Genomic DNA, 27,711 nt, shown 5'->3' on the forward strand with positions numbered 1-27,711 from the left:
TATTATCATTTTTATGTACATAAGTCTGTCTCTTTTCCATGGTCTCTACTTCTTGTCACAATAAGCAAGATGCCTATATCTCATGTTATTGAATATAATAATATGAATGAGTATTCACCATTTGAAAGATCTGATATGCAACATTTCTTCTCTCCACTGTTCTAATTTTAGAATTAGAAATTTTGGACTTTTTCTGTATGGCTTGAACTTTTAAATGACAATGGCAATGAGGATGATAATATAATAGTGAAAAAAATCAAGGTGAAACTTTTCATAGGCTTGGTTTGTATTGTACATGCTTTTATCATCTCCAGAATGTTTAGTTTCTTTAAATTTAAAACTAAATCTAAAATATAGTCTGGTTTTATAGAAAGTTGGATTTAGATATAGAGTTGCATGGTTCCTTCATGTGAATTTACTTGTTTATTCATAGGCTTGTACATTAGACCTGTCCTTAAGAGTAAGGACTCAGTGCTAGGCATGGTGGTACATGCCTGTAATCCCAATGACTAAAAGCTGAAGCAGGAGGATCACAAGTTTGAAGTCACCCTCAGCAACTTACTGAGGCCCTAAATAACTTAGTGAGACCCTGTCTCAAAATTAAAAATTTTATAAAAGGTGCTGGGGATGTGGCTCAGTGGTTAAGGACCCCTGGCTTCCATCTCTGTTACCAAAAAACAAACAAATAAAAAGAATAAGGACTAAGTTATAAAGATATCTAAATCCCCTGTAGCAATAGCTAGCCTGTAGCCTATAGTTAGTAAGTACCATATACCACAGTTGCTTAATATGTGTATAGCTGTCTCTAATGCTTTAAAATATCCCATTTGTTTAGGATAGCCACTAATATACAAACATGAAATCCCAAACTGAGATACTATATATAATTGTATATATTCAGAGGTAAAGATTGAGAACATGGTCTGTGATCTGGGATAGGATGGAGAGGGAGGTACTATGGAAGACATGAAAGCCATTCCTCACCTCCAAAATAAATGAGTTATTTTTTTCTTTTTTGAGAGAGAGAGAAAGAGAATTTTTTAATATTTATTTTTTAGTTTTCGGCGGACACAACATCTTTATTTGTATGTGGTGCTGAGGATCGAACCCAGCGCCATGCACATGCCAGGCGAGCACGCTATACCGCTTGAGCCACATCCCAGCCCTAAATGAGTTATTTTTAATTTCTGTTTTACAGTGCTGGGGATCAAACCAAGGGCCTTGTATGTACAAAATTTTTTTTATTCTTGTACCCCACTCCTCATTCCTTTTGTTCCTACCCTAAAAGAATTAGAAACTGACTGGTAACATGGGATGCAAAGTTCCGATAGAGAGGAAGCATAAATATTAGATATCATCCTTTTCCCTACTATATACTTCTAGCCTGAGAAGCCCTTGGCTGAATAAGAGACCCATATTTTATATTTAATAAGTTTGGAATTTTTATTGAGAACTAGGTCGGAGTAGGAAAGGGAAGAGAATCATGAGACTGGGGCTAATATATTGCATTTGAAGTACCGTGAGTCACTCAGGAGGAAAGATGACAGGTAAGCAGCTGTCCATATAGTTGGTAAATGGAGTGAAGCATTACATGTAGATGAACTCACCTAGGGACAGAATGTAGAATGAAAGATAAGGAAACCTGACAAACTTGGCCTTGCTTTGAGTAGCTCTCAGTTGTATCCAATTATTAGATATGGGTTAAATGGTATGGGCTATTGTGTGTGTTATTTTAAATGTGAAAAGTATGTTAGCTTTAAAGTATAAACACAATATAAACTATTTCCTCTTTGTTTTCACATGAAACTTTTCACAAGTGGATGTTTGTGTACCTGAAGTACACAAGTGTACAGAAGTGAATAGATACATATTTCAAGATGGACTAGTCAGTTATTACTATCATAAGTTTTTTAAACTTCGGCAAAGTATGTGTGAACTCTGAAGACTTCTTTTCCTGCACAGTAGGAGTTCCTGACCTATCATTTCTTTTGAAAAGAAATAACTGTTACTTTCTTACACATGTATAGCTGTCTCTTAAACTTTAAAAGGAATCTATACAAAATCATCTGAGTACTTGGAGAACTTCCCTTTTTCAAAGCATTAGTTCTTTGTGTGCCTTTTGTTGTCATTTCAAAATAGTGTCAAAAGTGATTACATTTTATTTGAAAATTCTGGTGGTTATGAGTTAAAAGAAATCAAGTTTCAGTATGGATTTAGAACTAAATATCACCAAATCAGTAAATAACTGAAGGTAATTTCTAAATTAACATGCCAAGAGATACAAAAATGTAAGTACTCTTACATGATTAATTTTACTTTCGACTTCCAAACTTAAGTTAGCTTTCTTCTAGTAATTATAAAAATTTTTAAAAAAACCTTCAAAAATTTGAAGTTTAAAGATTCTTGTGATAAGTGATTTTTAATGTTTAAAAACATATCATTCACTTGAATGGCTCGAGTTTGCTTTCTTTACAAATATGTTAAAAGCAGAGCACATACGGATACTCAGGTTTTTTATACTGCTGTTTTTAAACTTATTTAATTCTAATGTTTAGCAAAATGAAGAAATTTTTTCACTTTGCTTCCATATATTATTGAAATTCATATTGATTTAAAGTTAATAATATACAATTTGCACAAAGATAATTTAAATATTCAGTAGTTCAATAGAATATTAAATCACAATTCTTGAACAGAACAAAATGGTTGTGTTTGAAGTAAATATTAAGTAATAAGGCCATCTAGTGGTAAAAACTAAGTTTTAGTGAATTTGAAAATCTGGTACCTATTTACTAAATATGAACTTTAGAATTTATCAGATAGCTGTACTATATGACTTTTAATTTTTTTCTAGAAAGTATTTTAGTTTAAGTTATTTTCACATTTGTATAGATAACAAAGGCTTTCTTCGGTTATATTCTAAGATCCTTTATACAAATTGCTGATTCAGATGCATAACTTTGGAGGTGCTGGGGTTAGAACCTGGGGCTTCACACATGCTAGACAAACATTCTAAAACTGAAGTATACCCCCAGCCCTACAAAGAATAAGCATTGGGAATAAACTGGATACTTAATAATAAAATTATTGTTTATATGACCAAAACTTTTTCAATGTGTTTGGCAATATCCATGGCCTTTCATGTGCCCCAAAATGAGTAAGACTCAGTTACTACCAAAAAAAAAAAAAAAAAAAAAAAGCACACGAATATTTGTTTCTGCATTTATAACTTTTCAAAAGTGTTGACCATTGACAATCTGCTTATTGAAAAGATTGATCTGTGTGTATAGGCCCAGGAATCTGCATTTCACAGAAAGGTCTTAAGAAACTATTAGGCAAATAAAGTTTGAGAATAATGTTAAACTTTATGCCAAGATCATACAATAAAATCTGTAATTAGCATCAGAGAAAATAATATGTATAAATTTAACTCATGTAAATGTTAAGCACTTAATAGGGAAGGAAAAGACAAAAAGAATCATGTTTATAAACATGTTTCAACATGCTTCTTGAAAATAATAGAGCACAGAAACAAGCTGAAAACAAGTTGAAAAGATAATCTTTCCTAACTCTTTGCATTATTATAATGTTTAACAAAATTATTCAGGTGTTGTAACAACAAATATAAATGTGCCGGGTGAGGTGGTGTACACTTATAATCCCAGCATCTTGAGGGGCTAAGGCAGGAGGATTACAAGTTGAAAGCCAGCCTCAGCAATTCAGAAAGGCCCTAGGAAACTCAGTGAGACCCTGTCTCTAAATAAAATACAATAAAGGGCTGGGGATGTGACTCAGTGTTTAAATGTCCCTGAGTTCAATCCCTGGTAACCCCGCCCAAAAAAGATCCTAAATATTTCTGATTTTTATATGAATACTTGCTAAATATTAAGAAAGAATAGTCACACTGACATAAACCACAATGGCCTGTTTTCTTCTTCAGCTATACTCCAATTGTATTATTCTGTCTTTTAAAAAGTTCTTCTTGTTATTAAAATTGAAATACACCTGGGTAGGGTGGTTGACACCTGTAATCCCAGTAGTTTGGGAGGCCAAGGCAGGAGGATCACAAGTTCAAAGCTAACCCCAACAAAAGCAAGGTGCTAAGCAACTCAGTGAAACCCTGTCTCTAAAAAAAATACAAAATAGGGCTGGGGATGTGGTTCTGTGGCTAAGTACCCCTAAACTCAATCCCTGGTACCCCCACCACAAAAAATAAATTGAAGTAAAAATTTATTTAGAATATTTTTATTTGCTTCTGCAGTTAATATGAAATTCACTTGTTAATCTAGTACTCAGACTTTGATTTTCACTTGCAAAATTATTTTTTTTCTTCTAGGTATTTGGAGTAGATGACAATCAGGATTATAATAGACCTATTATCAATGAAAAACATAAAGACCTGATAAAAGAGTGGGCTCTCAGTTCTGCTGCAGTAGTAATGGAAGAAAGAAAACCACTGAGTACATCTGTATTTCACAACTCAGAGGTACACATCTCTCTTGTGTACTTAATTCTTTATATATTTTATATATATATATATGTATATATATATATATATAAATAACTTTGTATCATTTGTAAGTTTTAAGTAATTGATTTATCCCCCCCTTGTGAAACTTACAAAAACTAAAATTTTACACATTTTCCATGACTAATGAAAACCTTAAGCCTGGCTTAGTTTTTATTATTGTTATTTTAAATTAATATTTTTTAAAGGAAAAAAATATTTCAGTAAGCAGTTAATAATCTATATGTTCATTGCCCTAATTGGTGTTCTGAGACAAAATAAGAAATGTACATTTTATACTTTATAGGAAGTTTGTGTTTGTAATTGAAAGACTCACCATGTCAGAAAACATATGAAAGGTATTGTCTGATGGATATATCTTATATACTTCAGTAAGTGTAGTATAGCCTGAGTTGTAATTAGAATGTGAGATTAATTAAGAATGGCTTAGTGGAGAAATCCATGGTGTCAAAATTTCATTACACTTTGGTATTTCAAAAAGAAATGTAAAACATCTGTATAAATCAAAAGTACTAAAGTTATTATTTGTTCAGATAATAAGAGCTAACATTCAACAGAGCCTTTAATGTGCCATTTTACAAATAAGGAAATTAAAGTAACAAAGAAATTTATTTCGCCAGGGTCTTACTTTTTTTTTTTTTTTTTTTTTTTTGTGGAGCCAGAGTTTAAACTTTTAGCAACTTTGATTTCTTAATTTATTCTTTTATACATTATGCTATATTATTTCTTAGGAAAGGAACTAATTTATGATCTAGGAATAGTAAAGAAATATGAAATAAAAATGAAAGAAAATTGTAAGGCATACATTTTATTTATGTTTGCATGAAATGGAAGTAGAATATTTTATAGTCAGGTAAATAAACTTGCATGTTTGCTTGTCAATGTTAAAATTACTTATTTATGGTGTGCTATTTCCTGAAAACTGTCAAAACAATAACTGTATTTTAGTATTTTGTTTTTGTTTTTGTTTTTCTTAGGAGAATTTTTATTCTGTTTTTTTTATTTATAAGATTTATTTATTAAAAGCAGGTTATCATTATTTAAGGCAATATGCTGATATTTTGATTAATCCAGGAAGGATTTTCATGAACATAAACTTAAATAGACTCCCTGCTCTCTTCTTTGTCCACTCTATTCATTGCCAAATAAAATTTATATAGTCCCAGTATGTTTCTGCCTTTGTAGGAGTCACCTATTTGGCCATTAGAACTCTTCCCAGAATGGCTCTACATAAGTGAGTGCAATTAGCCTTAGGTACTCAGAAATGTGGGCATGTACCACAAAAACTTAGGAAATTCAAGGGTTCAGCAGGCTTTGGTATCCGTAGGTTGCACTACATCTATGTCATTCTCTCTACTACTATTTTAACCTACTATTCTTAAAATCAGTCATACAGTATATGAAATCTTTAACTTCATCAGTATGTAGCTTGTTAATCATTAAATATATAGTAAATCTGATACTTTAAATAAAACATGTTTCAAATAGTTCAAAATAAACTTCAGTCATAGTTTTCCATTCCCTAGTTGCTATGTAGTTTCAACATGAAGCCTTGGCTTGGATTTTTTTTTTTTTTTTTTTTTAGTAAAAAGCATTATTTATATATATTTGGCTTTTCAAAATGGTAAAGTGTTTAGTTATTAAATCAAACATGACAAATCTTAACATATATGTGTGTACAACAAGTGTCAGAAATATGAGCAAAAAAAAGTATTAGAGAATTTGACAAAGTTGAAGAGTCAATGCATCTCAAATCATAATTGCAGATGCAGAGGACAGAAAAATCAATGAGGACATACTTGAACTAGGTAGCATCGTGGATAAATTAGAATTCATACCCCATTTGAATCAAATGTATGATATGTCAAGATCATTGTATTGTCTTGATTTATATATTTTTTCATATACCACTTAGATCTTCCACATTGTTCAAATTGCCCTGTTCCTAAGAATTAGCAACATATGACTATTAGTCTGTAGAACCATATAATAAATTAAGTTCTGTTTTACTCTTAAGTTTTAAAAAATGACTTCCCCTAAGGAAAGATCTAAACACAGCCAGGTCTAGGTTCAGAGTTTAATTCATAAAGACTGAAATTTATAGCTTCTTTTGGAAATCATAAATTTTTGTAGAGAGAAGTCAAAAGTTTGGGTTTTGAAATCACTGAGGACATAACCTGGTAGGTTTAATACTTCCTAAGACCTAGAACCAATCTGAATTCTAGAGACAATTAGAGGCCTAGATAATAAGTTGGGAATAGGTCTCCCTGTTCTCATTAATGGAGTCAGGACTAATCATGTATCTATCCACGAACCTATGCTATGTATCAAAGCTGATCTTAGCAACCAGTAAATTTCAAGCTCTAACACTTTATTTTGAAGCTGTTGCTAGTATTTAAGAAGTACATAAAATTATACTGCATTTTCAGTAAATAATAAAATCATAAAGAGAATACCTAGAGAACTTTCATTCTATATATGAAAAAACTTAATAAATGAAAATGTAATAAGGTAAGGTTTATGGTCTTGTATGGCATGTTCCTATGACTAAATAAAACTCTTTCTTTTCAAAGAATCAAATTTGACCAGACTGCATTATCTCAATGTCTTGTTTTTCTCTTTTCAGGAAGGCACATCTTCATCTGGAAGCAAACGTTGGGTTTCACAATGGGCTAGTTTGGCTGCTAATCATACAAGACATGATCAAGAAGAAAGAATAATAGAATTGTCTGTACCTGTTCCTTCAGAAAATGGTATTTTCCTTCCTTCCTTCTCTTTCTCCTCTTTGTTTTCTTTTTCCTTGCCTCTTTCTATTTTTGTGAGTCACATATCAGTTTTTTAAAAAAGAAAAACATTTATATAGTGAGAAGTAAATTAAATCTAAAATTATTTCACATAGTCTATGATTGTATTGCATGTATGATTTCTCTAATAAGTAAAAAGCTGATTTTTATTAGGCATCTTGTATTTTAAGCAGTGGAAAATTTCCAAATAATAATAATGATGGGGATATAGCCTAGGGCCTTATACATGCAAGGTTAGACAAGAACTCAACCACTGAATTACAACCCCAGCCGCAAAAGTATTTATTTAAAGTATTTATATTGAATGTGTATTAATATTTTATATCCTTTATAAGTTAAAACTTCTAAAGATAGATGAATGGATACCTGTTAGAATTTAAAACTGTATTCTAAGGAAATTTTCTTTTTAGTTATAAATTTCTGGTATTAAATTATGGTTTTAAAAGTTTGTATTTTTACTTTTAAGTAAAAATTCTTGCTACCCTTCTTGATATGCCAATTAAATTATTTTAGAATAATATAATTTTATTTTGACTAACCATGCAGATATCATTAAAATATAATCCTAAATGAAGATAATAATTTGTAGATGAAGCATGTACATGTATGAACTTATCTATATTACATATATAAATATTTTAAAATGATGATTTCATTATTTCACATTTTATATGTCATAATGTCATTAAATATCATAAGTATACACAATTATAACTTGCCAATTTATAATATAAAAAATTAAAATGAAAAATTTATTCAACATGAAGACACAGAGTTGAAAAAAATCTTTTAAGAAATTATGCTTAAGGAAGAATGTGGCATTTTTTTTTTTTTTTAGTTGTAGTTGGACATAATACCTTTATTTATTTTTATGTGGTGCTAAGGATCAAACTCAGGGCCTCGCACGTGCTAGGCGAGCGCTCTACTGCTGAGCCACAATCCCAGCCCCTGTATGTGGTATTTTTTAGTCTGTATTTGTAATTTTGTTTTTCTTGGAAGTGCAAATTTGTTTTTTTCTCTGGCTTGTGGCATCCTAAAAAATCTATTTTAAGAATTTTTTAAACATTATTTAGCTAAGTATTTTGAGAAAGCTACATAATAGTTACCAGAAAAACTAACATTTATCATAGAAACTAGAAGTAATTGGTAGTATTACCAAAAAAACTTTTGATGGGAGCAGAGTCATTTGCAAATTGGTTCACATAACCTGGTCATTGTTTAGGGGGAAAAAAAAGACAGAAGGACTAGATAAATTTACCAAGGAACCTACAGTAAAATTATTAAGTATTAGTTGTGAAAAGCAAAATTCTATCCTTCTCTTAAAAAATAATAGACCAGTTACTTAGGTTTCATGATCTCATTTCTATTTTATCATGTTTTAAGTGGATTTATTTAGATAAGGTGATAAATTCACTTAAGTCCTAAAATATTCCTGTTAAGCCTATATTGAATGTGTATTAAGAGCAGGATAGTGTGGTAAACATTAGAAAAAATACAAAAATAGAAAATAGTCATTGTATTTTAGGCTCTTTAATTAGCATGAATAAGGTAAGACATGTAAACATGAAAGAATAAACAAAGTAAGATACAGCATGATTAATTATAGCATGATTAAATTTAAATTGGTCAGTTTGGTAAGTATTTGTCTCCATCATAACCACTATATTTTTGTGAAATTTAAATGCTAGTCTTTTAGGGTTATAAAGAGGAAAAAAAGAACCCCAGAAGCTTTATCTATTATTTTCACTCTATATATCCATAAAATATTAGAATGCTTTATATGTTGATTTATATTTCTCTGAGAAACTTACCCCTTTACTCAGAAATACATTCCATTTTTAATATGAACATTTTCCTTAAGTATTCTCAAATTCTCCCAAACATCAAAGTATGTATTTTATCATTGATCTCTACTTATTTGAAAAAAGAGAAAGCAGTTGTGTATTTTCATGAGTAGTCTTGATATACCAGAAAACTATGATTTAAAAATCCCTCCATTTTTAAATTTATGACACATCCTGTCCTTTTCTTGTACTTACTATTTAAAAAATTATTTTAATCAGCTTTAGATTTAAAAAATAAAACCTTATATGGCTAGTATTTTCCATGTACTTAGAAAATCTAAGCTTTCATTCTTTCAAGTAGATAATGTACATTACAAGCTAAGTATCTTGTTATTTTCTGCTATGTAATTGAATGTATAGCAAATAAACAATATTTATTAGGCATTCTCTGTAACATACCAGATTCTGCTTTTTTTGAGTATACCTTAAGGACAGAAAGTCACAAAAGACAGAATGACCATAGTGAATTGCCCTACAGATGTAGGGATGACTCTTACACACACCAACACACCATGGTGTCTGGTTAATAAAAATGTATACTAGAAAATTGCTAAGAGAGTAGATTCTAAATATTTTTACTACACAAGAAAGAATTAGTTTAATGTGAGATGATAGATATGTAAATTAGCTTAATTTAGCCATTTAGATGGCATGCATTATAATATATGCATATATTCAGAATATTATGTTGTATACTATAAGTATATGTACAGTTTTTGATAATTAAAAAATATGTTGAAGGAGATAAAGGAACTGATGGTTCTGATTTTCATCTCAATTTCATTTCATTGCTTTGCTGAATCTCTGTAAATAGGCAGCTTATTAATCTAAATATTTTAGATTAATAAATAAAGAATTATATTTGCTTAGAATTATACTTGCTTTTAAAACTGTTTAGTAACAATGATGGTTCATCTATTTATACTTGCCATTTTTTAACTTACACTTCAAAATCTAATGTAATATGATACCACTTTGATTTTTATTTTTTAATCTAATTAATTCCTTCATTGTGGTTTTTATTTTACAGAGGCAGACATTGGTGAATCTGGCATTTCTCTGAGAAGAACTGGATCTGTAGCTTCCTTGGCTGGGCAGGGAGAGAGAAGGAGACGAACTCTTCCCCAGCTTCCAAATGAAGACAAGTCTCTTGAGAGCTCTAGAGCAAAGATTATAGCACAAAGGTCAGAAATAGGTGAAAAGCAAGACACAGAACTGCAGGAGAAAGAAACACCAACAGGGGTACACCAGAAAGATAAACAAGATGCTGACAGAGCCTTGAATAAAGTGAATAGAACAATAAATGGTGGAGATAATAAAATCCTGCCTCACATAGGCAACTCTACTCCTGGGAAGGAAAAGAGTGAACCTGATAAGGAAGCTTCTTTAGTAAAGCAGACATTAGCAAAAATTCAGCAGCAACAAGAACAGAAGGAGCAGGCCCAGTGGACACCTGCTAAATTATCTTCAAAAAATATTTCATGTCAGATAGATAAATGCAGGGAGGAAACTTCTAAACAAGAGTCCCAACCTCCAGACAAAATTCCAGGACATTCTACAAGCAAAGGAGAAAGAGTAATACAAAATGAGAGCAAGAGAAGAAAAGCTGAGGAAATTCTGAAAACTCAGACTTCAAAGGGAGGAGACAAGAAAGAATCCTCCAAGTCATTAGTGCGACAAGGGAGCTTCACTATAGAAAAACCTAGCCCAAACATACCTATAGAACTTATTCCTCATATAAATAAACAGACTTCATCTACTCCTCCTTCTTTAGCATTAACATCTGTAAGTAGACTACGAGAAAGAAGTGACTCTTTGGATACTGATTCTAGTATGGACACAACTCTTATTTTAAAAGACACAGAAGCAGTAATGGCTTTTCTAGAAGCTAAATTGCGTGAAGATAATAAGACTGATGAAGGCCCAGATACTCCCAGTTATAATAGAGACAATTCTATTTCACCAGAATCTGATGTGGATACAGCTAGTACTATCAGTCTGGTCACTGGAGAGACTGAAAGAAAGTCAACCCAAAAACGAAAGAGTTTCACTAGCCTCTATAAAGATAGGTGTTCCACAAGTTCTCCTTCCAAAGATGTAACAAAATCATCATCTTCGGGTGCTAGGGAGAAAATAGAAAAAAAACCAAAAAGTCGTTCCTCAGATGTAGGTTCAAGGTCAGATGGTCGTAAATTTGTACAATCCAGTGGAAGAATAAGGCAGCCTTCAGTAGATTTAACAGATGATGACCAAACCTCGAGTGTACCTCATTCTGCTATCTCTGATATTATGTCATCTGATCAGGAAACTTATTCCTGTAAATCTCATGGAAGGACTCCACTTACCTCAACTGATGAGCATATACATTCCAAACTGGAAGGAGGTAAAGGAACAAAATCTAAGACTTCTCCTGTAGCATCTGGGTTATCCAGTAAGTCAACTACTCTTCCAAGGCCACGACCTACCAGGACTTCCCTCTTGCGCAGAGCACGACTTGGTGAAGCTTCAGACAGTGAACTTGCTGATGCTGACAAAGCATCTGTTGCTTCTGAAGTATCCACAACAAGTTCTACATCCAAGCCACCCACAGGAAGGAGGAACATTTCTAGGATTGATTTATTGGCTCAGCCTCGTAGAACAAGGCTTGGTTCGTTATCAGCTCGTAGTGATTCTGAAGCTACAATATCTAGAAGTAGTGCCTCTTCACGTACTGCAGAAGCCATCATTAGAAGTGGAGCCAGATTAGTACCATCAGATAAATTTTCTCCTAGAATTAGAGCTAACAGTATCTCTCGACTATCAGACTCCAAGGTCAAAAGTATGACCTCAACTCATGGCTCTCCTTCAGGTAAATTGAGTCCAGATCTTTAATAACATGAGCATGTTCTGTTTGGGGGCTAATCTTTTAAGAATTAGATTTCTAGTTGTTGCCTTTCCAAAATATTCAAGAGACAGGTTTTGTTTCCTTATTAATAAATGGAAAATTCAAAAGTTAATATACTTCCAATTAAAGTCCTGGGGAAAAATAGTGATTTTAAGATTCTAAATTCATTGGAATGATTTAGACATTTTAATTTTCCAGTTAGTGACATAGGTGGATTTGTATGTCAGGATTACATAGGGAATTATTATCTGGTTTAAATAATAGGAATTAGCATTGTACTTTTAAAAGCATGTGTTTAACCTTTAAATATCCTCATATACTCCAAAGTCCTTATGAATCTGAAGAAAAACAGTATGCCAGTTATTAGTTCTTTTAAGCTAAATGAAATGATCAGTGTTTCTTCTGTTTTTGTCTACTTATTTTGAGATGTCTTATGTACTTGTACATTTTAAAGTAACATTTATTTGTGGTTGAAACCAGTGAAAAACTTAACTCAATTCATTTCAGTAGAAGAGGATAGATTCATGGGGCAATCACTAAGTACATGTTGGTCAAAGTAGGCTGTAGACATTTAGTTAATTGCGAGAATTATTTCATAAAATACTATTATAGCATTAGCTGTAGTAATTATCTATAATTGAGTGTAATATCTACAGAATGTCTTATTCCTCACCAGAATTTAACTATTTTGGGAATTTTTGTCTTTATGCGTATCATATTCAGAGCTGAAGCCATTGAGAATACATGGTGACTGGTGTTATGTGTATATCCTGTATAAGCATGGTCTTATTACTTCATAATCAGCCTCATATATGGGTGTGGCTGAAGAGACCAACTGTTAAAAGACTAGAAGATTTATGATTATTGTCAGTCAACAAGCATCTAAGTGAGCCCTAAGTTTTGAGTTGAGAGTGGAAGAAAAGTTGGTGTGCAATTTTATCTTTTTAATTTTGTTTGATTTACATCTGCCACAATATCTCCTACAAGACCCCAAATTAACGGTACTTAATATATATATATAAATAAAAATATATCTATTTATATATTTTATATAAATAAATATATATATAAATTTAAATATACATATTTATATATTTTTCACTTCCTAATCCTTTCTTTACTGCTGCTTTCCTCCATCTATTCACCATTCCATCTCTGCTGGTTAGGGCATTTGATAATAATATTCATAGTTTGTGGCAGGAATTGATATAGGCTGAAGCTAGAGAACAGAAATTCATTGTTTCAAAAAGAATAGATGCCATTTTCCTTCTTACTCCAGCCCTTATTTCTACACTTCAAGCATAGGTTGGTTGTTTATGAATTTATTGCCAAGTATTTGAAAACTAACTGTTATGTTTTGTTTGTGTTTTTCTATTGTTTCTTATGGCTCTACTTCTTTAATTCATATTTCCTTTGTGCTGCATTTTATGATATGTAGCTGATAAAATTTCTTCTGCCACACTGCTTGCTTTATCACCTCATCTCCACTTAAGTACATTAAAATATTTAAGTATACTTCCATCCTAATATAAGCTATCATAAGTTCTATGTTGTCAAAAAGATTCTCAAAATTTATAAATAGTAAAAACTAAACATAGAGCAAGCATGGCTTAAGTTAATTCTTTCTCCGAATTAAAAGCTAAAATAGAGCATTTTCAGATTTTACCCCACAAACTTTGCTATATGCTTATAAATATACATGCAAAACATGTTTGTGATTTAGTATCTCTTTAAAATATTTCAGTATAGTATGAAGAAGTAATGTGTGGTTTCTGTCTCCCTCCTCTTTTTTTGATACTGAATATTGAACCCAGTGGGGCATTCTACCACTGAATTACATTTCTACCCCTTTTAATTTTTTATTTTGATACAGGGTCTTGCTAATTTGCTAACTTTCTAAGTTGCTAAGCTCCGACTTATTATCCTCCTGTCTCAGCCTCTCAGGTTGCTAGGATTATATGTATGCCTCATCACATCTGGCTGTATTTTCTGAAGTATTACTGTATTTTCTGGCTGTATTTGCTAAATTTGTAGTTGTCATGTATTTTAGGTTCAACAAAGTTTAGTTACATTAAAAGAAATCAGAACATTCACAGATATATGATACTAATAATTATTTTTTCCCTTTTTAATTCTCTAAACATCATAGTTGGTAGTTTGTTTTTATAGTAAATATAGTAGTTTATAATTTCCACAAGAAGAATTTTTGCACATTTTATACATAAAATAAATTTCATAATAAATATCATAACTAAAATAAGTTTAAAGTGAGTTACAAGATTAATTAAACTATCTTGAACTTTCTCTCACTTTAATGTATGACTTATCTAGCAGTTTGCCAACCAATAACCCTCTTAGACATTGACATTTCAAACACCTTCAGTACAAATATTCAGTTTAGTGATCTATCATTAAATCTTTAGTAAATAAGCTTAATCATATAAAATTAAGTTTATTTCCATAAATTGGTAGCTTAAGCTGAATAAAGTTAAGATGTAAAATTTTTCTTCAACATGAGTAGATATCAGAAAAGCTGTCATTTTATGAGAAGTTGCTGGTGTACTGTTTAAAAATTAGTTTTGTTAGAAATGAAAAAAAGAGACTCTTCCAATACCTAATTGGAAGATACTTGGAATAGCAGGGAATGAGTTTTGAACTCTAGGAGTTAGTAGACTGCCCTGCACTTTAACATAAGCAACACAAGACCTCTCTGGACCCATTTTCTTAAATCTGTAAATTGAATTTAGATTGTCTAATATCTGAGATCATTTGGTTCTAAAATTTTATGAAATAAGTAGGTTTAGAGGAAAATTCAAAACATTCTAGCAGGGTGCTATGGCACATGCCTGTAATCCCAGTGGCTCCGGAGGCAGGAGGATTGCAAGTTCAGAGCCACCCTCAGCCAGCAAAAGCGAGGCACTAAGCAAATCAGTGAGACCTTGTTTCTAAATAAAATACAAAATAGGGCTGGGGATGTGGCTCAGTGGTTGAGTGCCCCTGAGTTCAATCCCCAGTACCCCTATACCCCCCTTAAAAAAAAACAGACATTCTTATTGGAAGTTTCTTCTGTATTCATTAGCAGGTTGTGAGGAATTTTCTTCAGATAAAGTGTATAGCTACTAATAGTTTGCAGGCAAAGATTAAGGAAAGCAAAATGTTTTTAAAATTATTTGAAAAATAACAGGTTAGAGGTCCTGGCTTTGAACTCCCTTTCCCAGGCCCTTTCCCAATAGTTATCATCTCAGTCTGTTGTTACACAGGCAAAGTGGTGTGCAGAGGTAACTTGCATTTTTCTTTGTAGTATACCCTGTAGGATACATTTTCTATTTATAAAAATAATTTGATATTCTCTCTCAATTTTTAAAATACATCTTATTCTTTTGGTTGCTTTTAAAGATAATGTTAGATTCTTTAATATTCTGACTTCTACATAAACCTTTAAAAATAGATAGAAAGTATATGAAATGGATTTTTCTCTTTTTCTGTTTTTCCTTAAAATGTAATAGATTTATAATCTTGAGACTCAAAAAATTTAAAGTGTATTTTATTGATGATGATGTTGTTAATGATGATTATTTGCTGTGCTGGGGATTGAACCTAGGGGTGCTCTACCACTTACCTACACCCTCAGCTCTTTTCATTTTTTATTTTGAGACAGAGTCTTGCAAAGTTTGCAATGATAGCCTGGAACTTGTGATCCTACTGCCTTAGCCTCCTGAGTAGCTGGATTATAGGCATGCACCACTGTGCCCAGCAAAGTTAATTTTAAAGTGACTGTATATATGTTTCTTTTAAGAGAGAGGGAGAGAGAGAGAATTTTTAATATTTATTTTTCAGTTTTCGGCGGACACAACATCTTTGTTTTGTATGTGGTGCTGAGGATCGAACCCAGGCCGCACGCATGGCAGGCGAGCGCGCTACTGCTTGAGCCACATCCCCAGCCCCTGTACTTATATATTTTAACTTGATATTTCTCATAAATTAATAACACTTGGTACTCAATTCTCATTCTACTTTCATGTACTCTGCCACTCATGAAATATATCACCTTTTAATGCTATTCTTAATAATTCAGTTTCATGATACTTATTTATGCTTTCATTTATTCTGTAGTTTATTAAAACTCTTTGTTACTGGTTTTCTTTTAAACACATTTTTCAATTATAGGCATTGTGACAGTAGTTTCCCAATCATAAGGCAGGAAATTTGAACTAACATATTATGTTTTCTTATTTATGAATACTATAATGAGATATCAATGTAAACTCATATTTACCATTTAATGAAATGCCTTTATTGAAAAGTACAAATTTGTTTCCCATATATTTCTGATTTTTTTGCTATGTCTTTAACTTTTTTCTAAAATTTATTTGCTCTTATTTCCAAACTTTTTATAAAATTGTTTTCAATAAGTCTCAGAGTAACTTCAATTTACAGGAGTTTGCATATTCCTAGAAACGAGTCAATCTCCACCATGGTAAAAGTATTTTCTATGTTAATAAATTACCATATAGAAATTGTGTTTAAGCCCCCCTTCAAAGAATCTGTGATTAATTACCCAAAGTTCTGCATATGTATTTGTGTATACTTTTACAGAGAACCATGAACTTTCTGCAAATGATCATTCTTTTGTACTCATGAATCTACATCTAAACCCTAGAAGTTCAAAATATAGGTGTGAATCAGGACAAATGAGTAGGCTCTAATTTATGCCATATTCCTTACTATAGGAAAGCCAACACTGAAGACAGTGTATGTTAGTTTTATCTAAGAGCCAGCTCAGCCTTGGAGAGCCTTGGCAAAAACAGAGTTTTGGAGGAAAATATAGAAAAGTTACAAAATTCCAGTGCAGAAGGATGAGAGAATTCTGGACCTTACCAATCTACACAGCTTAGTATCAGTTTTTATTAGAAACACAGACAAAAAGATAGAGAAGAAAAAAAGAAAACTCTTATAATATTAGTGGCAACTGAAACTTATAGCAGGTTCTAAGGTTTTATCATTTTAAATACCAAAGATATCTTATGCTTTTTACTAGTTTTGAGTAAAGCAAATGGTTTACATATAGGAATTTATTCATTCAAAAATATGTATTAAATATTTACTAGCCAGACACATTGCTAAGTGCTAGGTATAGGTTAGTTGCTTGAACTGACAAGGTTTCTGCCTTTGTGACATTTACCCTAAGTAAACCATTACATACTTTTCTTAAATTTTAGCTTCTATTTATGCTTCACAGATTACTCATATGTTGGATTTTCATATTAACAGTAGTAGTGAAGTGTGTGCATTAATTTGTCTCCTGGTTTTTTAAATGTGTCAGCAATACCATTTTTAAATGTCTTTACTAACCTTGAATAAGAAAGTGATTGCCACTTTCTTTAATGTGACTATTCACAGTATCTCCTGTGCCTTAAATGTCGATGGTTGTGAGAACAGCTTGTAGTTTTGCTCTTTGTAGATTTTATGCCATTGTCTATTTTCACCATATGCTTTCAGTGTCAAAGCAGCAGAGTTGTACTGAAGATGCTTTGTTGTGTTTTTTACCATGTAAAAAGATTTTTTCCAACCATAGCATAACAGGATGTTGAATGACAGAGGTAATGTTTTTTTTTTCTGCCATAAAGGCATAATTTCCACAGCAGGAATTATGCACATTTGTATGTTGGGAAAAGATACAAATACAAAAAGATATCATCTCTGTGTTAAAAGTCCATGTGGCATGAGGATATCTTTTCCCTTGTTTTTATTTATTTATTTGTTGTTGGTGTTGTTGCTGTCATTTAAAAAAAATCCATATCTTTAATGAGAAATATTTGGATCTGAAAAATAAACATTTATGAATAGAGCTTGCTTAGTTTTTTATCATTAGTAAAAATTTTCATCTGAATGTTTATTCACTACACTTGCAGAAAACACGTTCTTTCAATTGTTTTTAATTATTCATTGTTTTAAATTCACCAAACTGTAATGTTTCTATATTTAAGGAGTAGTAGACTTATGGTTTTTGTGAGGTATGTGTGTCAGTTATTGAAAATTGTGCTGTGTGTACACTCTCATGGTGTCTTTGAAATCATGATTTTTATTTTATCTCCTTCAAATGATAACATAATAATTCTCTTTTTAATAATTAAACTAATTTAGTAAATTCAAGATGGAGGCGCTTTCCTACTGATTATGCTTCCACCTCAGAAGATGAATTTGGATCAAACCGTAATTCCCCTAAACATACCCGTCTACGTACTTCTCCAGCCCTGAAAACCACTCGCTTGCAGAGCACTGGATCAGCAATGCCTACTAGTTCTTCATTCAAGCACCGGATTAAAGAACAGGAAGACTACATCCGAGATTGGACTGCTCATCGAGAAGAAATAGCTAGGTTAGTTTTAAAGATTTATCTTTAAGATTTCAAGATTTTTATCAATTCAACTTGCTAACAAAATTTAGCTTTTGCTTGATTTGTACTGGTAGTCTGAAGAAATGAAATCCATTGTGAGGATGAACTGTGTTGTCAGCAGAATTGCTGTCCATCAGCTTTTTTCCTTTTATCTTTACCTTTTTTAATGCCAGTGGTACTAACTTACTGTAGAAGATATTGTGGAATTATTTTGGTCTCCTGTCTTTAATTTTCAGTATCAATGCAGAATAAATAGTATGAATTTTAAAAAGTAGTAGTAGCTCTTCACAATTACAATTGTTCAGTTAGGTTACTAATCACCGTCCTTTAAACCTCCAAAGAGGTAATAGTCTACCTTTTAGAGATTAATTGTTAATGTTCTCTGGGGAGAATTAAAGTAGGCAGATTTTTCCATAATGAATTCATTAAGTGTTATTAATTTAAACTTTGAATATACAAAAATATGATTATTTTGAATATAAAATAAGTAAATATTAAGACTTATTGCTATAACATTTAGATTATGTACAAAAAGTAAATCTCATGCTGTGTATGTGATTGATTATTTACTCTGGATAAGTGCTGAAGAGAAGTTCTATTTAAACGGATATGATAGCAATTAAAAATATAAGTTTTTTTATTTAAAGATTGTAAGGTTAAATTTTAATGCAGCATACCGTGTGTTACCCCCAAATTTTCATCGTTTACTTGCTAAAATCATTTCTACCTTTGTCAGTAGCTAATTTTCAAGTTTTATATTTGGCAACATTATTAAAGAACATATACCTATTTAATAGATGCATAGTGACTCCCTTTTGCTGAGACTGGCTTTGAACTGCCTTTACAATAACAAGATACTTTTACCATAATTTATTGGTGATTATCTTTTTTTTCCTTGTTGACTTCTATGAATTGTGTGTTTTCTGGCTCGTTAGTTTAATATACTGTTTAGGTTTTTGTTTTTAATGACTATTCACTAGTAATTACTTTTATATTTGGAGAACATGACCTAATCTTATTGTGCGATTTGAAACATTTTGGTTTTATTATACAAATTGTTTTTCATGAAACTAATTATTGAAGCATTTTAAGCCAATTATTCTCATTAAAAGAAAGGCATTTATATGCTTGGGATCCATGAATAATTATGGGCCACAAAATGCTTGTAGTGAGAAAATCTTGACATATTTTCTATTCTTCTCTGTATAGCTGGTAATAGCAGGTCTTATTCTTTTTTTTTTTTTTTTTTTTGGTGCCAGGGTTTGAAGTAAGGGGTACTCGATCACATTCCCAGGCCTATTTTGTATTTTATTTAGAGACAGGTTCTCACTGAGATGCATAGTGACTCCCTTTTGCTGAGACTGGCTTTGAACTTGTGATCCTCCTGCCTCAGATTCCTGAGCCTCTGGGATTACAGGCATGTGCCACCACCTCTCCTGGCCAGTCTTATTCTTGTTTAATCATTTTCCTCATCCCCCACAAGGAAATACCCAGCTGCAGAAGATCAGATGGTGCCAAGAGAAACTAAAATATGTCTTTCTCCTCTCAAGAGGCCTCCCTCAGCTCTCTCTAAACTAGAAATACTGACAATCCTCTTTTTGTGGGCCAAATCCATTTTCTTTTTCCCAAATAGAGTTTTGATAAAAAGGAAGTGGGAATATTGACTGTAATGTGCATTTTTAATTGGTTCCATTTTGTCATGTGCATTGTATTACTACTATTCTGTGTATTTTGTCATCTATAACAGACCAAGGTGTTCAGCTTCTAGTAATTTCTCATGCCTTTTTCCTCTGAAATTTTGTTAGTGGCACTAAGTTATAAAACTCACCTTTGGAATTTTAATTTTTCAAGGTGTGTTTTCCAGTCACATATCTCAGAGAATACTTTTTGGGTTTTTTCATGGAAATTTTTAAAAGAAGAGGAAGGGAAGATAGAAGATATGAGGAAGAAAGCTAATGTTGATATTTAATCTTCTCATAGGGCAAAGATAAGTTAGTTAATGTGAGAAAAATTATTTTCAAAAGACTAAATCACAAACTAAACAGGATATAAGAAATAAGTTTTCTATAATGGACTATTACTTTCACTTGAAGAAAATTCATCTGCTGATTATTGATAAGTAATAGGTAAAGATACTTTAATTGAAAAGCAAAATTCATTGTTTACAAAAGTGTTTTTGGTTTTGGCATATTCTTTTTGTTTAGAATGCAGGGCTATTTCACTTTAACCAGTGCTTTGTAAATGTGTATATAGTAATTCTTTACTTGCATTTAAATTTAAAGTACAAAGCAATGTTAATCCAGAATATAAAATGTATAAAGAAGTATAGTGTTAATTAGTCTTTTAGAATAGGGAGCTGTTCTTCCAGGTACCCCTTATGCATGTGCTTTGGTAGCTCTTGCCTCGGTTTCTCAATGATGATAGAGATATATAGTTCAGCTAGTAAGAATTGGATAGATTATAGTAGTTTATGAATATTAGGGTAAACAGTTCCATTAGTGCCTTTATAGATGACCTAAATATTATATTAGAAGACTATATCATTTCCATTTGAATCACAAGGTGCTTAACAATATTTCATTGTTTCGGATTCATTATTACACATACAACTGTATCATTAAATTGTATTTTTTGGAGAGAATTCTGGTCAACAGTATTTCATTTTAAGAAATGACAATAATTCACTATTAGATATATTACACAGAAAAAGTAAAAGATAAAAACAATGTGATATTTTATCCTCATGTTGGCTGAGAGTATTATTTGCAAAGATGGTGTACTATTTTTGTATTTGCCTCTCCAGTTCTGTTTTGGATCAAATTTGCCTAAAGTTAGGTTTTTTAAAAATATTATATATACATATAGTTCCCACCAAGTCAACATAGAATTTTTAATGTAATAGGAGTGCTTAGTCTAAGGGGACTATGAAGATGACTTTAGTTAGAATCAAAGAAAGAAAGCAAAGGTGTGTATATCTAATATAAAATGAAGTGCTATGATAAAAGCTTAAAAAGTACATATATATATATATATATATATATATATATATATATATATATATATATATAAAATATCTGTACTAAGATATAGAAGTATATAGTTAGGGAATGACCAAACTGAAGATAGGGCAAAGCTTGCTAAATAATGGGAGACTTTGGATGCCAGCTAAGGAATATACATGTCATTTTATCTGCTAATCTAGATAACGCTAAAGGCACTGTATAGAACCTGAGAGAAGAGCACTTATTTGTGTCAAAAGTTAATGTGCAGCAGTTGCCAGATGGCAGTGCAACAGCAGCCCTGTGCGGGCATTACCTGTGGCCCATGACACAGGCAGACCCCCTGGGCCACTTCAAGTGTCCTGGGTGCTTAAAGGTAGGTATCTGAGAAGCTGTGCAGGGTGCCTTGTAGGCACATCTTTTGGTCTGCATAACTGTAGGAATGTCTAAAGCTGAAGAAACCTTTCTGTGGATTGTATCACAGCACTCTGACACCTAAGTTCCAAGTTGTAAAGCCAGAGCAACAACAGTTTGAGACCAGAGACATCTTGCCATGGCTGCCAAGATGATTTCTTCCTATCTTAAGATTCAAACCCATGACTACCTCAGTTCCAAATAACAGACGATATCATGGAAGGTGTGAAGGCCACAACTAAGTATGCATCATTTCAGACACGGAATGTCCCAAATCTTTATACCTTTCCTTGTCCTTACTGTCTTGAGAAAAACTTTGTGGAAGGAAGAGCTTGTGGAGTACTGCATATTATCTCACAGCAACAGATACCAGACTTGTGGTTTGTTCAATATGTGCCTCAATGCCCTGGGAGACTATGCAGCACCAGCTTCATAAAAAAACACATCCAGTGCCAGTGCCAGTGTCAATTTCCATGGATTACGGTATTGATGAAGAGGACATGATGAACCTGGTGCTACCATATTCCATCAGCTTCCATGACGTGTTAAGTGTGAAACCTTTGACTCCTATGGCTTAACTGTACAACAGACCTGGAAATGAGCCGTGGCACTGGGACAGGGTCACTTCTGACAGGGGAAATGGGTCTCCAGGTCAGAGTTCTCTTTTCTTTTGGGCTCTTGCCAAAGTTATTTTCCCTATTATTAACCTTGTTTGTCATTTGGTCTAGTGTCATTGATCCTCAATTACTTCCTAGAGATTCTACCTCCTCTTCTGGAAGAAAATCCAGCTTTTTCATTTCCACATATTCTTATTTCACACTTATTCCTTCCATCCAGTGATTATCTCTCAGATCCTGTGAGCCACCTGGGACCTTTTCTGGGTCACAAATAGCACAATAAAACATGTGTTTTCTTTCCTTGCCTGGGAGGTATGTGAACTCTGGCAAGAGTACAGCTGACCAGGACTGAAACTCATCTGTGCTTTGGAGCTACTTGTCAGAGGGTGTGGGCAGTGGCTACTGGAAGCTGCAATTTGTATTCCTGAAAATATTTCAGGAACCCCTGTAGGGTAAAAGTTCTGGATTTTGCATGATCTGATGTTGGAAGTTTTATTATTGATATTTTGCCACACTTCCTGCAAATGCTTAGAATTAACTGATTCAGTCTTAAATGCCTGCAGGGTACCTTTTTAGGAAAAGGTATAATCATATTTTTAGTGGAGGTATTTCTAGGTTAGGAAAGTTAAACAGCATTTTTCCATAAGTGGGGAGGAGGGTCAATTAAGAGAGGTAGGAGGACCATAGCTTTTTGGTTTATATTTCAGTCTAACAAACGTGTTTTCAGATGACTGGGTCACATTTACCTTTCTCTTTGGGAGCCTGCATACATTCTTGTCCTGATGCGTGAAAAGCAGTCCTCTGATGATTAAAAAGGAGAAGGCGTGAGGGCTTTGGTGGTTACTTTTATCCTTAACTTGGTAACTTTTATCCTTAACTTGGTAACTTAGATTAATCTGAGCATTATTTTACTGTCACAAATAGTTTTCTTATGACACGTTTTAGCATATAAATTGGTGTTTTAAAACTCTGCCTTTTAATTCAGAGAAAAGCTGTTCTGATCCCGTTGTTTCTTGTTGGAAGAAAGATTGCAGGGCATAGCATATTCTCTGATGAGCAGTTAATAAAAATTATGTACTCAGAATTTGGTTTAGTAGCAACTCAAGAAACTTGAAGTTGAACATATTTCATGAATATTAATTATAAGGCTAAGAGCTGTCAATCTAATGTATAGGAGTAGAATCTATTAGGTTCATTCATTCATGTCACACATCTCTAGTTTGTGGTAGTTTTTTTCTGGTCAGTGGTTGAGGTTGAAATGACTCTGGGCCTGTACACGTTGCTGTGGGTCTCTTACTGCCCATCATGAAAGAACTAGCTGCAGTTGCCTAGTAACTAGCAAAGACAGGGTCCATTTGGGGCAGGGTAATTTTTTTCCTTAAGGTGTTGTTACTTAGAAGGACCTGCATGTTAAGATCAGCTTCTTGACTATAATTTCTGGAAAAAGTTAACTCGGACCTCCTTAAATTGAGATTCTCTCAAAACAAGTTTGGAGAAAAGTTTGATAAGGCTTTCATTTGAGGGATCTGAGAAGAGCAAATACATCTTACTGTTGGAACCAAGAAAACAGGTTAATGTGCAATGTGTTGAAGATCTAAAATATGATAGTGTTGGCATACATGAATGAATGAAGGAAAGAGATGCAAATACAACAATTTACAACATTTGATGATTGCCATGATGGTAAGGCAGAATTTAAAATAATTCCATAGTTGTTCAAATGGGAGATTGGTAAGATTTGGGAACACAAAGGGCAAGGAAAAGGAACTAGCTATATTTTGGATATACTGACCTAAGATGTTTAAATGACAATCATGTGAAAAAGTCTAGCAGACAAACTATGGCTTTAAAATATAAGATGTCAATGAAAGCTAGAATAGTAGTTATAGAAGTCATTCACAAAAGAAAATTAAGTGGTAGTAGATTTTATCATGAAGTAAGGGAATGGTGAGTAAACTCTGAATGTTGCTAAACAGAGAGAAACCAAATTACAGGGAGATACCATAGCTATGTTATAGCCTCATAGTCAAGAGCATGGACTTTGTAATCAGACCATTTGGATTCAAGCCCATTTCTTACTACAAGGTCTGTGTGAACTCTAGATAAGTTAATTAACCGTGTTCCAGTAATCTGCAAAAAATGTTCATGATTATAGTATCAATGTGAGAGAGGTGACAAATAGATACATGTACTTGACCTGGTGTTTGACATATAGTAAACTGTGAATAAATGTTAGTTATATGTAAAGGGGGAATATAGAGAAAACAGTAATATATGATCATATTTAGATCTTTATTTTGAGCTTTAAGTTTTCTGGTCATCTCATAAATTTATGAGAATCCACATATACCTGGAGTTTCAGAATCAATTTTAAGTTCTTACAATTTATAAAATATTCAACTAGGCTTTGCTTTTTACAAAAGAGTATTGCACTCATAGATTCACAGGCAATTGACAACATGGGGAAAGATGGCAAGCACTTTTTGGAAAAATAGATAAGGAAACACAGTGAAGAAAAATTTAATAGAACTTGGTATCTAGGAAATTAAAAAGCATTGGATACCTATAGATGAATTAAAGAGATGTGCATTAATTTTCTTGAAGATCTTTTAATTATATTTGTATTATCAAATCTGATTTTTCCAGAATACTTTTGCCAGGCTTGGTGTCAAATGCCTATAAAATTTCGACAGCTCAGGAGGCTGAGGCAGGAGGATCACAGGTTCAAAGTCAGCCTCAGTAACTTAGCAAGGCCCAAATCAATTTAGCGAGACCCTGTCTCAAAATATAAAAATAAAATAATAAAATATATAAAAAGGGCTGGGTGACTCATTGGTTAATCGACCCTGGGTTCAATCCCCGGTGCCAAGAAAAAAAAGAAAGGAAGAGAGAGAATATTTTCTTAAAATCTTTTATTATGTCTCCTTAAAGGATACTTATAAAACCATTCAAGAAGAGAACAAAGTTTTTTCCTTTCTATCCCCTCTTCTTTTTAAATTTCAAGAGATTCATGATGTGGCCTGTTATATAGTACATGGTTTATTTCAAATTGATATATATCCTGACCTTAGTCTTTTTTTCTTTGTATTTTTGGAGTCTTTATAAAAGTTTTATTTTATTGAAAGTTGTAAAATTGAACAATATTATTGATAATAAAATAGGCCAAGAGATAGGGATATAGCTCATTAGTACAGCACTTGACTAGCATGTGTAAGAGCCTGGGTTCAATCTCCAGGACCCAGTTTTAATTTTAAAATAGGCCAAACACTGGAACACTGGTTATACCCAGAAAGTTTGGAACTTAATATGCCATTAAAGCGATAAAGAAAATGTTTATAGTTAATTGAAAACCTAAAATTTTATATTGGCATCTCAAATCAAAATCTGACAGTTTTTTAAAATTATTTTCTTAGTTGTAGATGGACACAGTACCTTTATTTTGTTTATTTATTTTTATGTGGTGTTGAGGATTGAATCCAGTGCCTCACACGTGTGAAGCAAGCTCTCTATCACTGAACCACAACCCCAGCCCCTGACAGTTTGTTTTTATGGTATTTGTTAGGTCACACTTGGCAAAAATTGTATATTTATTTAGGGATACATTGCATTAGGAGTTTTTAAAAATTCTAATTCAATTAAAAAAATTTTAAAAATAGTTTTCACATGTGTGAAATTTGAAATTTTTAATATTTCATTAACACTTCCAACATACCTAGTGTCTATAATTAATATTTTTTTCCAGCATATAAACCTTCAGTGGATATTAGCCTTTACCTGGTTTAAGTAAGAAAAGTGATATTACTGAGATAAGAAAATAATAAACTTCATGACTTCAAATACATCTATCTTATCTCAAACTTTTTTCTCTCTTCTTTTACAAATAATGCATACTTATTTTTATAGAATTTAAAAAATTGGTTCAGTAGTTCTGGCTCTCAAGAAGTATTAGGTTTGAATTAAAGATCTTTATCACTTAATTTACATTTTGTTTGAGACTTGTGCTGGTTTAAAATTTGTAATAAGGAAAATGGACTTAAATTTGAATTGTATTTTTATAATTGGTAGGTTTAAATAGCTATTAATATTGTAAAGGAAGCAAATAGATTATAAAACCTCAAATAAAATGTTTGTTTTTAATTTTATTTTTTTAGAATTTCTCCCTTTAGCAGATTTGAAAGGGAGGGAGAATAAGTGTAGAAGAAGGGCTTTGTAGGCTTAGTTTTTAAATCAGGGCACAGATACAAGAGATGTAAAGAAATATATGATAAGATATTTCAATAAGTGTGACCTAAGGAGCATTATAAAATTAATTTGGAAGCTTAGACTTAGCAACCACATGGGGATAGATGTATCCATACCCTAGACTGAATGATAAATCTTCTGTTTCTGTTTGGAGGATGGCCATAACTTTTGTTTTCTCCTAATAATTTTATTTGCCTTTTAAAATTCCCTGTACTGGTTGTAGCATACCTGAAATTGTTAAGCAATTAATTTGAGGTTAATTTAAATTTTATGGTATGTATTATTGAGTCAACTGTAAGCAATTTTCATGCAAAGAATATATGTATGTATACACACACACACACACACACACACACACACACACACACACACATAATATACCAGCAAATGAATACTTTGAATGCTTATTGCCTGAACAATGTATGTTATTTTTACATGAAGAACTGCCCATTTTAATACATGTTTTACTACATAATGTGGACATGGCTATTGTTGATATTTTTCTAATTAATTTATATTGCTTTCCACAAATATCAGAAGCTTTATTGTACAAATGCCACAGAAAGAAAGTTCAAAGAAAAAAATGAAATTTCAGATAAACTGTTGCTTGTCTTTTAAAAATTGTCATTAAGTTTGGTTATTCTGTTTCTCATCTTAGTTCATTTATTTCAGGAAAGAATTGACTATGCAGGTTGAATATCTCCTACACAGTATGCTTGGGACTAGAAGTATTTCACATTTTTAGCTTTTTAGGATCTTAGAATATTTGTGTATAAATGGTGGATATCTTGGGCATGGGACCAAGATTCATTTATGTCTATACCTTGTATCCTAAAGGTAATTTTATACAGTATTTTTAATATGCCTATCTTTTTACTATGACCTGTCATATTAGGTCAAGTATAGCATTTTCCATGTTGGTGCTCAAAGTTTTGGGTTTGAAGTCTTTCACATTCTTATTTTCCCAATTGAGATGCAGATA

General features: G+C 32.3%; 1 protein-coding gene and 1 pseudogene across 8 annotated transcripts in view; both read left to right on the top strand.

The window, feature by feature from the left end:
- Positions 1 to 27,711, top strand: part of Cep170 (centrosomal protein 170) — a 118,407-nt gene that overhangs the window by 66,776 nt on the left and 23,920 nt on the right. For 6 of the 8 annotated variants that reach the window (XM_021727188.3, XM_021727185.3, XM_021727189.3 and 3 more), the window contains 4 exons: positions 4,337 to 4,486; positions 7,155 to 7,281; positions 10,207 to 12,024; positions 18,205 to 18,439. In XM_021727188.3, the coding sequence (XP_021582863.2) occupies positions 4,337 to 4,486; positions 7,155 to 7,281; positions 10,207 to 12,024; positions 18,205 to 18,439 (2,330 nt within the window). The remainder of the gene's footprint in view (positions 1 to 4,336; positions 4,487 to 7,154; positions 7,282 to 10,206; positions 12,025 to 18,204; positions 18,440 to 27,711) is intronic. The other 2 variants (XM_021727191.3, XM_021727186.3) reach the window with 1 other exon arrangement.
- On the top strand, positions 18,449 to 27,117 carry LOC120887280 (E3 ubiquitin-protein ligase RNF114 pseudogene; annotated as a pseudogene).

This window comes from Ictidomys tridecemlineatus, chromosome 10 (assembly GCF_052094955.1).
Source record: "Ictidomys tridecemlineatus isolate mIctTri1 chromosome 10, mIctTri1.hap1, whole genome shotgun sequence".
Lineage (NCBI taxonomy): Eukaryota > Metazoa > Chordata > Mammalia > Rodentia > Sciuridae > Ictidomys > Ictidomys tridecemlineatus.